The sequence below is a fragment of the Schistosoma mansoni genome, chromosome 7, assembly GCF_000237925.1.
Source record: "Schistosoma mansoni strain Puerto Rico chromosome 7, complete genome".
Lineage (NCBI taxonomy): Eukaryota > Metazoa > Platyhelminthes > Trematoda > Strigeidida > Schistosomatidae > Schistosoma > Schistosoma mansoni.
The window spans coordinates 6,952,934-6,967,897 of NC_031501.1; the positions used below are offsets into that span (position 1 = coordinate 6,952,934).

The 14,964-nt window shown below is 35.3% G+C and overlaps 1 protein-coding gene and 1 non-coding gene across 2 annotated transcripts in view; both read left to right on the forward strand.

Moving 5' to 3' along the window:
- Smp_134570 (hypothetical protein) overlaps positions 1–14,964 on the forward strand; it is a gene marked incomplete at both ends in the record, with an annotated part of 66,533 nt that overhangs the window by 44,466 nt on the left and 7,103 nt on the right. Inside the window, 8 exons of the mRNA XM_018798729.1 lie at positions 780–915; positions 2,730–2,973; positions 5,231–5,519; positions 7,553–7,822; positions 8,913–9,065; positions 10,638–10,955; positions 12,681–12,851; positions 14,214–14,317. Coding sequence (XP_018653642.1) covers positions 780–915; positions 2,730–2,973; positions 5,231–5,519; positions 7,553–7,822; positions 8,913–9,065; positions 10,638–10,955; positions 12,681–12,851; positions 14,214–14,317 — 1,685 coding nt within the window. The remainder of the gene's footprint in view (positions 1–779; positions 916–2,729; positions 2,974–5,230; positions 5,520–7,552; positions 7,823–8,912; positions 9,066–10,637; positions 10,956–12,680; positions 12,852–14,213; positions 14,318–14,964) is intronic.
- Smp_tRNA_00051_Pseudo_TTG.1.1 lies at positions 12,895–12,969 on the forward strand. Its single transcript has one exon. It is a non-coding gene (tRNA).

Consider the following 14,964-nt stretch of genomic DNA (forward strand, 5'->3'; position numbering starts at 1 on the left):
AGCAAGCGATTGCTAATTAGGATTGGTTATATTCCAAAGAGAATTATGAATGGTAACTATTGAGAACTATTTATGGACCAATATGATACGCATATTTCCTATTGTAGAATTGTTAAGTAACTTAACTATTCATATTCATGTTCCTTTTACTACAGGCTTTATTTCGACCCATAGACTATTACTATACGATTTGCCGTTCTTGAGTTATCCTTAGTCTATTAATTACAAGAGTGAAATATTTTGGTTGATTTACTTCAAACTATGAACGGTTAACAATACAGAAACTGATGTAGAATGAAATATTAACTTGTGATTAGGAAACGTCACTTAGTATTGTTTGTTCGAATCTTCCAATTCATGTTTAGGACTGCAATTGATCAGTCTCTAATTTGCATATGTGCATACTGTGCGTATTGCCTCGATGTAGCCTTAATTCACAAGCATTATAAGCAAAGATGGATAGTGACTAGCAGTGGAATCCAGTTTGATGCGCGTTTCGCCCTATTTAAGATTCGTCAACTGGATGCACGTGCATCTCAGATTATGATTAGGACAGTTTAAAATCTTGTAAACCAAGTGTTCAAAAGATATTCATGTTGAATATATCGACTTGACCTTCAAGAAACAGCTTCTACAACTTTCATATTTTCCCTCATTTTCCCCACCTTAACAAAAATTGTTGTCATAAACAGAATAACTTTTTAATTCTTTTACTACTCAAGATTTTTATAATTGAAATGGTCATGCATTCAATGTTCTTTCTCATGTCTATTAAATAGTTGGAACAAACAAAACGTGATTTAGCTCAAGCCAAAGCTGCAGAAATGAGTGGAGCATCTTGTCGTTTAAGTACTAAAATTGCAGAAATTGAAAGGTTACGTACTGAGTTGAATACTACTGCACAAGAGTTGAAAGGTATGAAATTTTCTTAAAATGACAGATTCTTTTGTTAATAAACGTTTATAATTCAGTTACAGTGTTCATAATCATTACTGAATACCTTAAACGATGGTCTGTTACTCTTGTCTTTGCTTAAGTTTGGATGTACGAGCGTAACTCAATTGTTTTAGGTTCGATTCCCACCTGTACGTCCATGAATCGTCATGATTATTTCTGATGAATTATCTCTTCAGTATTTCTAGGCTTTCGGTGATGTTCTGTATATGATCATTTCGTGATTCACACTGTGTAAACTTAACAAACCAACGCGATATAATGACTTTTTGATAAGAAATAAGCTTTACTGTTTCGTTTCACAGTTTAGTATCTGAAATCACAGTTCTTAAATGTCAATTTACCTGAAAAAATATTGATACCACAATAATAAGAATGTTTGTGTTCTTGATACTACTTTTATAGAAATCAGTAGCTTAAACCTATTGACTAAATAGTATGATACGCTATCTGGTGTGTAAAATATTAGTGTCTTAATACGGGTTTCTAGATTCTCCTAATATTTATTTTACAGTATGTTCGGTTTATTTTATACTCATGTACAGCACTTCACTAACTAAATGTTCGTTACGGTGCCACTATTTTCACTGGAAAACAAAAATTTTGACCACAACTTGTCCTCTATAGTCTGGGAGACATCAGCTTGCGAATAGTTCATTCAAAAATATTTAATAAGGAAGAATTTTCCACGTTTTTATAATCGATTCTAATTTGGAGTCATACCATAGTGTAAAATACATATCATACAATCTCCATAAACCTTCTATGCTAACACTAATGATATGCACTGTTTATCTAACTTCAACAGGAAATTCTCAAAGTTCTAGTGAGATGTGACCAATGGTATTCAACTATACTTAGTGTGGTATATATGTCGCTATGGCCAATGGATGATGGTTAAGAGATTTTGAAGACCTACTAAATTTGGAAGCACCAGGTACCAAGAGTAGCCAATTCAGTGATCTTAAGGCTAAGTGCCCACCTAAAGACGTGATGGTCTTGAGTTTTGTCCTCCGTGAGGGTTGTGTTCAGTGCCACTTTGGTTGTCAATTTTTGTCTAGTTGAGTTCATTTTATGACTTCTTAACTACAAATCGAACAATCCAGGCAATGGTAGTAATCTTAAGGTGATCTGTAAATTTAATTTGACTGTGCACATACAGAGGATCCAGTTATCTTTCAATAAAATGACTTACAAGACAGTTCGTAGGAAACAGATTAACTTGTGTCAAGTGTCAATCAGAATCTATGATAAAGGATTGACAGCTATATGTAAGAAGTGCATTGACATACTGTCTATAAAGTTAGTATTTCGTATTCACTTTTAGGGTATTTACAAAACTTTTTGTTTCACTAACTAATAAGAGATGCTTCCTGGAGTTCCAGTGCGAAGCAGTGAGAAGTGGAGTTCAACCACGTCTGTAGTTAGATATCACCTCAATGAAGACAAGTGGTGAACGGTTGCTCAACATCGTGGATTGGTTGAAGTTAGACATCAACATCGTTGGATGCCGGCCAGCTCAGTGGTCTAGAGGTCAGGCGCTTGCGCGCGAGGCTGATAGGTCCTGGGTTTGAATCTCGTGAGGCGGGATCGTGGATGCGCACTGCTGAGGAGTCCCATAATAGGACTAAACGACCGTTCCGTGCTTCCATGTTTTCCATGGTGGTCTATCTTCAATGGACTAGTGATTTCAAATATGAAAATACTGAAATCTCCACAAAACCCCTTCTGATTATAATAATTAATGTATATTCTTATCTTAACATTCTATCAAGATACTAAAGTAAGTCGTGACGAACTCAAGAGAATCGTGGATCAAAATGAAGATACTATGAAACATCTTGGTAATGAAGTACTTCAATTACGTAATGCTATCATTGAAAAAGATAAAATGTTAACTGAATTACATGCTTATTTAAAAGAATCAAGACAAAATACAGAAAATATCAAGTTACAATGTGAAAATGCTGAATCAAAACGAATAGATATTGAGAAACGATATGAAGAATTAAAAGACAGGTATGTTCAGTTATGGATTTTAGTATACCTTGACTAATTTCATTGTTTTTGCAAACTCTGAGGGTACTATTATTTTATTTTATTTAGATACATAAATATTGGTACAAACGGGCACCAGATACATATGCGCCACACACATCTCATTTGATTTGTGTGAGGATCGTGATACTGCCCGGCTGCCCAGACCGAAGCAAGTGGTTTCTTAAGGGGCCACACCCCGAGCCTTTGACCTAAAGATCTGATCCACAAGGCAGTGGAGGACCGTGAGGAGATGCAGTACCATGGTAGCCACTGACCAACGATTGATTCATACACCATTTGTTCCCTCAGGATACTGGAACCTATGTGCACCAGTGGTTTGAAATCAGGGTTTGCCAACTCCCCTAGGTGGACTTTCCGTGTCCACCAACCCGTTTAAAGCGTCAGACATTCGCTTTCCGTCCTCTCAATTTCGTAAACAACACCCCCGCCACGAGAAGGTAGTGACTAAGACTTTTGTGGCAGAGGCTATATACACGTGGTCATGCGAGAGTATTTCGAGAGGGAGATCGGACTCTCCCCACTCTTGGCCGTACCGGGGCATTTGTGAGCGAGGGTACTATTAACCCTTACATTAATAACTGTAGCGTAAAGCCAATTATATGATTATGATGTTACAGTAGAATAAACAATCACTACTGAATCTGTTTACTAACTGTTTAACATGTGATTCATACAATATGCTTTATAGAGTTTTTAATTTTACTAGGTTTCTGTTATGTCTTGTGGTCTGGATGCCCTGTTCTTTGATCGGACCAATGATGCATAAAAGCCGTGTAAGCAGTCTAAAGTACCTATCGATCCTGCTTTCTGCCTAGTCCAGCCAGTTAAGTCCAGAACACCAATCTCAGCCCCTAAAATATGAATCATTTATTTCAAACATACTGGGTTTATATACCAACCAGACAGACCACATCGTATCATAAAACAGGAAAAACAACATTTGTATACGATTTAGCCAAATGTGGTTGTGAATATGAGAGACAGTAACTGATAGACTGGGGATAACGCAGGAATGGTAAATCGTGCAGTAATAGTCTATGAGTCAAAATAAAGCTTATAATGAGAAGAACATGATTATAAATAGTTTAGTTAGCTAACAGTTATAAAATAAAAATATATGTATCATATTGGTCCATAAATGGTTCTCAAAAGTTATCATCCATACTTCTCTTTGGGATATAACACCTCTTCTATTTTCCTGAAGATTCGGGGTTAGTATCCAGAGTGAATTTTCCGACTTTAGTTTCGTTACAGATTTTCTGGGTTTGACGACATTTATGTTGACAAACGGTAAAAAAGGTCTAAATTTATGATTATATCTTTGTAAATAAGGTAAATAGTTATAGATTAAGCACAATTATAAATTGGTTTGAATATCTTTCATCAATATTGTGAAATTATTTGTTTACCGAAAAAAATGTCAAAGTTTCAGAAATTTAATCAATAATGTGGTGTGTGCTACTGATGTAGACAGATATAAGTAGTATGTGTCATCAATCGAAAGTGAAATGTCTGGTGGCAGAAAGTGAAGATAGAAGAAAAGAGAACGAGAACGAAGCGTGACTGATTGAAATGGGCACTAATCAATATTTTTATGAAAATTTATTCATTCAAAGAATTTTCCTAAGTTTAAATTCAAGTTATACATACTACTGATGAGTTCTGTATACAAGAATTCAACACTAATTCAGTATTTCTTGTATTTCTAGTGTAAAAAGTTTACATGGTGTTGTTTACTGGTATCTTCCCATTGTTACTTAGGACTGCAATTGATCAGTCTTCTTTAGCATATGTGTATCCTGGGTGGATTGCCTCCATATTGCCTTAATTCATAAGCTATATAAGCAAAGATGAATCAATTGTAGTCCTAAACAACAATGAGAAGATACAAGCAAACAATACCAAGTAAACTAAAAAACTTTACCTTATTACACAAGTAAGTGCCTATCAATACTCAGTAGCTAAGTGGATAACGTGATGGCGTTTGAAACGAATGGAACTGGGTTCGAGTATCAGAGTGAACATCAACTCTGAGATGCAAGTACTTCCATCTGACGAGTTCCGAATAGGACGAAACGCGCATTAAACTAGATTCCACTGCTAGCCACTATCCAGCATTGTTTATAATCACATTTAAGATTTGTTTAATTCAATTTTCATTTTATTCATAATTGAATATACCACACTTTTTAATGCTACATTTCTAACTAAACAGACTTACCAATAAAGAACAAGAATTGAAAAATCTACGTAAACGTATGGAAGAAGCAGTTTCAATGGGTACTATTTCTACTACTAATAATAATAATCGTGATTCAAGCCAAGTAGATAATAATAATCTAACAAATCGTGATCTAATGTTAAATCGTCGTGGATTTGAAGTGGATAAATTAAGAAGAGAATTATCAATAACTAAACGTGAAAAAGATGATTTATATATTGAATTAAAAAAATTACGTTGTAAATTAGATAAAAGGCATACATCAGAAGAAAGAAGTAGAAAGGTAATCTTATTGATTATGTTCCCTTTCTTTCTCACCCCCCCCCACTTTTTAAAACAAAGTTCCATATTCTTCAGATTGGTATAGTTGAGATCATGAGTCAATTAAAGTTAGACCACCATGAAAGATCTGGGAGCACTGGAAGGCCGTTTCGTCCTATTGTAGGACCCCTCATCAGTGAGTATCCAATGTTACAAAAACCCCTCTCTGAATAAAAACTAAATTAGTTTGACTTATCAGGTTAAAATGAAAGGGTAAATTTAAACTTTAAATTCACTTGATTTAGGCCAATCACAGTGTTGACTCTCTATCACTGCTGAGAAGTCCCACAATAGGAAGAAACAGCAGTCCAGTGCTTCCAGGTTTTCCATGATGGTCTAGCTTCAATTGACTCATGATTTCAACTATATAACCATTATTTGTTTGCTAATCTGTTGGATAGATTACTGTGAATTGACGTAGTATTTAAAACATCAAGTCTTAAACATGATAATAACTACTAATCAGTAATCAAGTAGTATAAAGAACCACATTGATTAGAAGTTGGTTATGGTCTGAATAAATTATTGGTAATTCTTTACATGTAGAAGCAATATCACTCTATTTCAAATCCCAAAGAACTCATTAATTCTGATTTGTGGTAGTGAGAGTCAAATGTGATTGCCCATTGAGCGTAGAAAAACAAGAACTCAATTAACTGACTATTAAATGTATAGTTTCTCTACTTCAGACCGCTTGTAATAACATATTGTCTAACGTTACTCTGGTCCTCTATTCTTGATCATGAATTGTGTAAGTGATATAACGTGATCTAGCCTATGTATTGTGTACGGTTCAAGCATCCAAATATTTCGATCACCCAGACCTGTCTCTTATCAACATACTACATACTACCGAGAGAGAGAGAGAGAGGGACATATTTTTAATCATCTATCGTGTCAAGTTCCATGGAGACTTCAAATATCCAAACTTAAAATGGTCGCGTTCCAAAGGCCACACTGTAATTATCACTATAGTTTTCATGAATATATCGATATTATTATTTTAACTTCAAAACACTGAGTTGATGTTAAATTTCGTCAGGTGGTAAAGATTCTGATCATTTCCTTGCTTAACAGAAGGTGCTGTTGGATTATATGACAATTATAATATTTCTAATTTTAGTATATTTCATATATGATATTGAACGAGAATAGTTTTTAAAACAGATTGAGTGAAGTATATCACATCCTGGTACTAAGTAAGATCTATGAAACTTGTTGTTGTGATAATCAATAGATCCTCATCAAGATTTTGAAAGTTTCAGTTGAAATGTATTGATCCTTGTTACATAAGAACATACTAATAGATTAAGCAAAGATGGATAGTGGCTAGCAGTGGAATCTAGTTTGACGCGCGTTTCGTCTTATTTGGGACTCGTCAGCTGGATGTACTTGCATCTCAGAGTTGATGTTCACTCCGGGACTCAAACATACAATACTAAGTGAATACTACTAGATTATTCAAAAAATCTTTTAAGTAATATTCTTTGCAAATCTTTAAAACAATAAAACTTCACCGGTGGAAATAACTCACACAAAATTGATATCTACTCAATTATCGGTTATTGTAGAGCGAAACCCAAGATGTATCAGACTAACGATAAAGTGACTTTGAGATCAAGTTTAACGTTTCTACAAGATTTGCATATCATAATAAAACAATTAGATAAATTTGTAATTCAATGATGTAATTCATGAGTCTATTAAAGCTAGACCACCATGGAAAACCTAGAAGCACTGGATGGCCATTTCATCCCAGTATTGGACTCCTTAGCAGTGAGCACCCATGATCCCCCACTCGGGACTCGAACCCGGGACCTTCGGTCTCACATGAGAATGCCTAACCTGTAGATCACTGAGATGTCTAACTTCAACTAATCCACGAATAAATTTATATAATCACTGTCTAAACTCTTTATTAACATTTTAAAGGATCATTTACATACTAAAATACAATAATTATTGACTTAACTGGGTTTTCTTTTCTTTCTAAAGGATATAACTGGTTATCTTCCTAATTTCAATATGGGTAATACATATGCAAAAGCAATTGCAGCACAACAACCAAATACAAAAATAACTTTACTTAATGAACATATTAGTCTATTAAATCGTACTAATATTGAATTAAAAATACAAAATGAATCATTACATAATAATGTTATTGATTATCAACGACGTTATCGTAGTATTAAAGAACAATATGAAGGTGAACAAGAAGCATGGATTACAGAAAGACTTGTTCTAGAATCGAAAGCAAAAGAGGTAAATCAGTGTTACCATTTTTAAAAAAAGCATTTTTTTTTAATGATTTACATATAGTATTGTGGTGTGGTCTACTTATATCCATATAAGTAGTATATGGTGATGGTCAGACATTGAATGTATTTTGGTGGAAGATCGATAAGGAAAGAACAGGAATGAAGCGCAATCGGTATGAAAATGCATGAACAATGAAATCAGAGAAGATGAACTGATATTTTCAAAAGGAATAGTGAAGATTAAGACAATTGATTGTTATTTTGCAAATTAACTGTTTACTGTATGGTTATCAGAATTTAGTGAGATAGTCTGTGATTTATGCCTAGTTACATTCGATTGTCCCCAACCGTTTTCTCATTCACTACAGTATCTTAACATATCAACCATGCAAGATTTTATATTTGCTTGACTATCGAGTAGTAGCCTATGTCATGTATGTCTAGTCCGTTTCGATGCTGATCAAATTTTGTCAATCATGGTCTTCTGTCTGAGTGACTCAACTATGCATGGACTATGTTGAGATGTTAGGTGGTCGAAAGTATTCTGCGGGAAGTTCTTGATCTAAACTTTGCTTCATTTGGTAATCGTCAGCAACGTATCCCTTTTTTCTTAAGGGAACGTATACGCTGTGGTGAATTCGATCCGATGGTCAGGAATTTTAACAGAAAGCTATTAGGGTCATGATTGACCACCACCAGGTCGAATCATTTACATCAAGATTACATGTTCGCTTTGCCAACAAATACCAAATAACATGAAACACAGGTCAAATAAGGTTTGTGTTTTCTTGTTATCGATATCTAGGACTGTATTAGATGAGCAACTTGATCGATAGCATTCGATCAGCACTAAGAAAGACTTGACACGCATGACATTGATCACCACCCAGTGATCAATCAATTGTGAGACCACATCATTATTTACACAGATCATAAGTACATATACATACCTTTTCATCGGATCGACACATTCTCTTATCTACCATTTGATGATGAGATGAAACGTAAGCACCGGCATGTAATATATCGTTTGAAAGCTCTTTCATTTTGTTTTCATCTCTATTGTAACTTTTCTTTTATGCTTACATTTATAGCAAGAAGATCGTCGAACAACAATTATGAATACACGAAAATTACTTCAAGATACAAGCGTGAAATTATTCGACTTGGAAAAGGAAAGTGAAAAGAAATTATTGAATTTGCAAACTGCATATGAAAAATTAGAAAAAGAGAAACAAGCCATTGAAGTAAGTATAGAGTCAATTAAGGTTATCGATATAAGGATTGTGGTGGAGATAGTTGAATTGTATTAAGATCGCGAACTCACTTAACTTAAACAATCATTGAAAACCTGAAAACACGACTGGAGATTGAAGTAACTTTACTTACTTACTTATGCCTGTTACTCCCAATGGAGCACAGGCCACCGACCAGCATTCTCCTCCGGTGGCTACTGCCGGTCCAAAGCCGGGGTAAAGGAGGAGGGTTGAGCATGCGGTTAGCGACCCCATCCCGTAGAAAATTAACTCGCTAAAAAAACGTTAACCGAAAAATTGATTGAAGTTGGCTCCTAGTTTTCTCGCATGATACCCGCTAGTACTGAGGAGCCCGTATTAAGACAAAACAGCCATTCGATGCTTCTACATTATCATTCATCGTTCAAATTATATTGGTTCGTCATCTTAGTATGACGTCACCTCATTTTTTCCAGAATAATCAACGTTACATAATTACGATATATGACTGACATTATCAGCAACATTTTCAGTGTTTTTTATTGTACATATTTTATTCGTCACTTCCGATCATTTTTCCGTTAATCTGTCAAGGAACTCCTGGATACTAAAGACACGGTTTAACTGAAGATTACATTTTAAATGTTTGAGCTTGAATCACTATAATTTAAGTTTAGAGTCGAAATTCAAGCTTAGAATTGATAGTTGGATTCTACTACACTAAAACTTATAATCCTAACCTTAAACATTACTCATAATCCTAATCTTTAATCTAACTCTAAATCTTACTTCTAATCTTAAGCGTTAATGTTTACTCAGTCTTGTCCTTAATCTTAACCCTAAAAAACAATACACGAGAAAATCACTTACATTGTATTCCTTTAAACTGATTCACCATCATTAAATTTCTGAATTCACAAGTGAATGTCACTTTTTCTTGGTTTGAGATTGCTTTGTTAGTATACGTTCAGCTTAGCTCCTGGTAATGTACATTTTCAATGTTTCTTATTCATTTCAATATTGAATGGTTGTATTATATTTTATAGAGTTGAACTCATGAGTCCATCGCAGCTAGACCAACATGGGCAACCTGGCACCACTGGACCGCCGTTTCTTCCTACTGTGCGACTCCTCAACAGTGCGCATCCACGATCCCACCTCGCAATATTCGAACCCAGGTGCGAGACTGGTAGGTCCTGGGTTTGAATCTCAGTGACCATTGGAATTCAACCACGTCTGTTGTGAGATATCAACTCACTGAAGACAATTGGGGAACGGTTGCTTAACATCGTGGGTTGATTGAAGTTAGACATTAGCACCGTCGGATACCGGCTAAGTGGTCTAGTTGTTAGGCGCTCTGGCGTGAGACTGGTAGGTCCTGGGTTCAAATCTCGCGAGATGGGATCGTGGATGCGCACTGCCACTGAGCAGTCCCACAATAGGGCAAAACGATCGTCCAGTGTTTCCATGGTTCCCTTAATGGTCTAGCTTCAATTGACTCATGATTTCAACTGTGAAAATACTGAAATCTCCACAAAACCCTCTTCTGATTGTATTATATATTAATTTATTTTTATTATTCAGTTGAAACTGGCTCAATTAGAAGATACACAAAAATTACCTAAAGTATTACAACGTTTCAGTGCTAGTTCTAGCAGTAGTACTAGTAGTAGTACACGTCCAAGTTTATTAACTTCACAAGCACGTACAGCACAATTAGAAAATCAAGAGATGATTTTAAAATTACAAAATGCTGAGAGAATAATCAATAAATTACGTAATGAATTGATGGAAGTTAAAGAATTACATGCAACGCAAAGCATTACAGCTGTACAAGAAGCTGAAGAAGCAAGATTAACTATGGAAAAAGAATTGGAAGATATTAAAGATCGATTAATAACGGTAAATGTATAATAATTTTTCTTTTGATCTTGATAATGATGTTGTCTAGATGGTATATGTAACCTTCATAAGTCAACTGTTTAAATCAGAGAATATTTTGATGGAGTTTTGTTCTTTGAGCTGGATGGTTTGGTAGTGGAGCTTTCATCGTCAGCACAAACTTCGGGTAGAAGTGAAGTGTTTGAATTTCTTCACATGTGATTCACAGCTTGTCCTGTACACCTCGATGTTGATTGGTTCTTGTTGACCTTAAATCTGTCATTGTTTATTTCTTTGTTTTGGTTGTATCTCCCATTGGTTTGATTTTTGTTCCCATGTTTCTCCACCATCTCAAAACCAGAGAATACAACAGATAATTACAAAACTGAGAGAGCATAATATTAACTTTAGATCATTTCCATTTATTTATTTAAACACATAAACAATGGTACAAGGGGTCACCAGATATATATGCATCGCACAAATCTCCTTTGATTTGTGTGAGGGTTGTGATACTACCTAGGTGCCCAAACTGAAGCAGGTGGTTTTCTTAGGGGGCCACAACCGGAGCCCTTGACCTAAAGATCTGATCCACAAGGCAGTGAGGCATCGTGAAGAGATGCAGTCCCATGGTAACCGGTGACCAACAACTGATTCATGCACCATTTGTCCCCTCAGGATACTGGAGCCAGCCCATGTACACCATTGGTTTGTAATCAGTGTTTTCCAACTCCCCTAGGTGGATGCGCCGTGTCCACTAACCGGGTTAGGACGCCTGACATTCGCTTTTCGTCCTCTCAATTTCGTCAACAACACTGTTGCCACGAGAAGGCAATGAGTAGGACTTCCCTGGAAAAGGTTATATACGCGTGGCCATGTGAGAGCATTTGGGGGCTTCTTTAGGTTACTGAATTAGAAATTTTTGAATGTTGTAAATTTTATTCATTAGGGGAATATGAGTCTGAATCGATCAGTTAATGATTCAGTAATAATCAACACATATCCTGACACTAATTATGGATGTTAGATCAGAAGGATAAGATAAAGTTAACAAGTTTAACAGCAAGGAAATCGAAATTATGTAATAGTAATGGTAGTAAGAAAGAGTAAAACATCAGAAATGTGGCTGCAAACTACAGAAATCAAAGGTATGTATGAAGTAAAAATGCATCTTATGATCTAGAGGTACGTTTAGAATGAATGCATTTTTTTTATTGCGAACGATACGAGGCTCTTTCACCCTATGTATTTATCCATTGATCTTGTTTATCATACTGACACCAAACAGGGAGTTTGGATCTACCAACATGTCTCAGACCAACAATCAGTGACTTTATGTACTGATACCATGTGTCGTTTCGGGCTTCTTTAATTTTCTTCTAACTTCTACCCCATTTTACATCGCCTGATGAGGTAAGATGTGATTAACCATACGTATTATGTGGATAAGAAATGCTAATGTGCGAATATACTAGAGTAGAATAGTTACAGTGTTCAACAGTCTCCTTTAAATAACATCAGTTTGTGGTAAAAAAAATATTCACCTTCAAAATAATAAAACCATTTCATTTATTGACGATCATTTTAACAATTATTATGCTCACGACCCCAGGACAGGGTTGGATGGAGAATACTGGTGTGCGGCCTATGCTCCTCCACGAGAGGTAACAGGCGTAAGTAAGTAAGTATGCCCAGGACGTTCAATATATCAATGGTATACTTTGTTCCATTTTTTATTCTGTACAGATGGAATGTTATAGACAACAAGTGGAATTATTTAGACATCGTCATTTTGAATTAGAAGAGGCTGCAGAAAAAGAATATAAAATATGGCAAGATGAAAGAGATCAATTAATTTATCAAGCAGAAGAAGCACGTGTTATGATTGGTCAATGGAGTACACAAATCAAATGTAAAGTAAGCTTCATACTGTATAATAATCATGATAAAGAAGTCATCCATACACTCAGTAGCTGAATGGATAACGCGATGGCGTTTGAAGCGAAAGGTATTGGGTTCGAGTCCCAGAGTGAATATCAAACCTAAGATGCAAGTACATCCAGATGACGAGTCCCAAATAGGACGAAACGCGCATCAAACTGGATTCCACTGCTAGTCACTATCCATCTTTGCTTATAATGCTTGTGAATTACGGCTATATCGAGGCAATACGCACAGTATGCACATATGACAATAATAGACTGACCGGTTGCAGTCCTATACATATTATTAATATCTTTCCATAACTTCTCATCTGTAGTTTATTGAATTTCAATATGTAAGAAGTCGAATTTTCGTTTCACTTCATGTTCCTTAAAAAGTTCCATTTCGTGGTGCTCATTATTGAGCAGATTAAGTAGATATGTAGAGTTTTTTCGAGCTGTTGCCGAGGATGAGTGCATCATCATCATCACCATCATCATCATATTTACAGTAGAATATTGTTTCATCAGTTGGATGGTTTTTACTTAGTTTGCTAAAAGTCCCTCATAAATATATCAACTGGAGTCAGGCTTATTTGGTGACCTCATTGATTTGTTGATACATTAAGTAATTGAATTGAAATTGCATACCTTCAATATACATTGAGAGAAGCTGTTTAGATTCTTTACTTGGTATAGGTGGGAGAAGGTCAGGATACTGAAATGCAATTTCAACAGTTTCTTTCAAAGTATTTTTCCCAGTGTAGGGTTTTATGGAGATCATAGAATTTTCAAGGTTTTTAAACTACAAACTGATCATAGTTAGATTGTCACTGGAAACTTGGAAGCATCAGACTGCTATTTCGTCCTAGTATAAGACTCCTCATTAGTGACCATCAACGACCCCTCACCAAGAATTAAACTCAAGACTTTTAGTTTTGTGTGCGAACGCATAACCTCTAGAACATTGAGCCGGTATCCAATGGTGTTATTGTCTAACTTCAATCAATTAACCATATCGCGTAAACATTATTTGTTAGTGATTTGTTTCAAGAGTTTTAGCGAGAAACTATAACTTGTGGAATTCAATCACGTCAGATGTGAGAAACGTATCTATTGAAGGTACCAAAAGATGATTATATAGTGTCATGAATTAATTGAGATTTTACACTGATATCACTGAATGCCAGGACAGTAGTCTGGAGGTTAAACGTTTACGTGAACGCTAAGTCGTCGATGCTCTCTAGTTCTTCCAAGTTTCCAATGATAATCTAACTAAGATCAGTTTATGATCTGAAATACATACTTCACTTTTCTAAATCTCAATTATCAATTTTTTTCATAAATTTTTTCTCAGGCTAATAATGAAGATAATAAACCTGAAGACATTATGAATGAAATTTTAAAATCTATGGATAAATGGTCTAGTGAACATGAAAGATTACCACATTTGAAACGTCGGTATGTTCATCAAAATGTTAATTTTTTTCCTTAAAGAAAAATAAATATGATCAATATCAGGACTTTTTTTGTTCCGAAAACAATCATGTTAGTTTAAACATTGACTGTAAGTAAGATTGAACATGTTGAGACTTTAGATATTATATATAGTTGCGATCATGAGTCATTTGAAGCTAGACCACCATGGAAAACCTGGAAGTACTAGACGCCCGTTTCGTCCTATTATGAGACTCCTCAGCAGTGCTCATCCATGATCCCGCCTCGAGAGATTCGAACCAAGGACCTACCAGTCTCGCGCTGAGAGAGTGCACATACTCGGACATTATTATCAGAATTATTTAAGGATCATTAATTAAAGGTATCCTAAGTGTATTTTAATGATTATAATAGTCATTCCCACAGATAACCGTAATTAAACTTGCCAGAGGGGTTCATACGAGTACTTTTGCCTAATTTTGAACGAATACTTCCGTCAAAGTTAATGAACCTAAATTATTCACTTAGAAATCTTTCACAATTATCCTCTTTTAAAATCGTTCCTTCAAAAAGCAGCCAGCTTTTAAATGAACAAGGGAATGTAGTAGGAAGTAAAATTCCAACTACATTACTATATTCTAATTTAATCCCAAATAATTAAATGAAAGTAA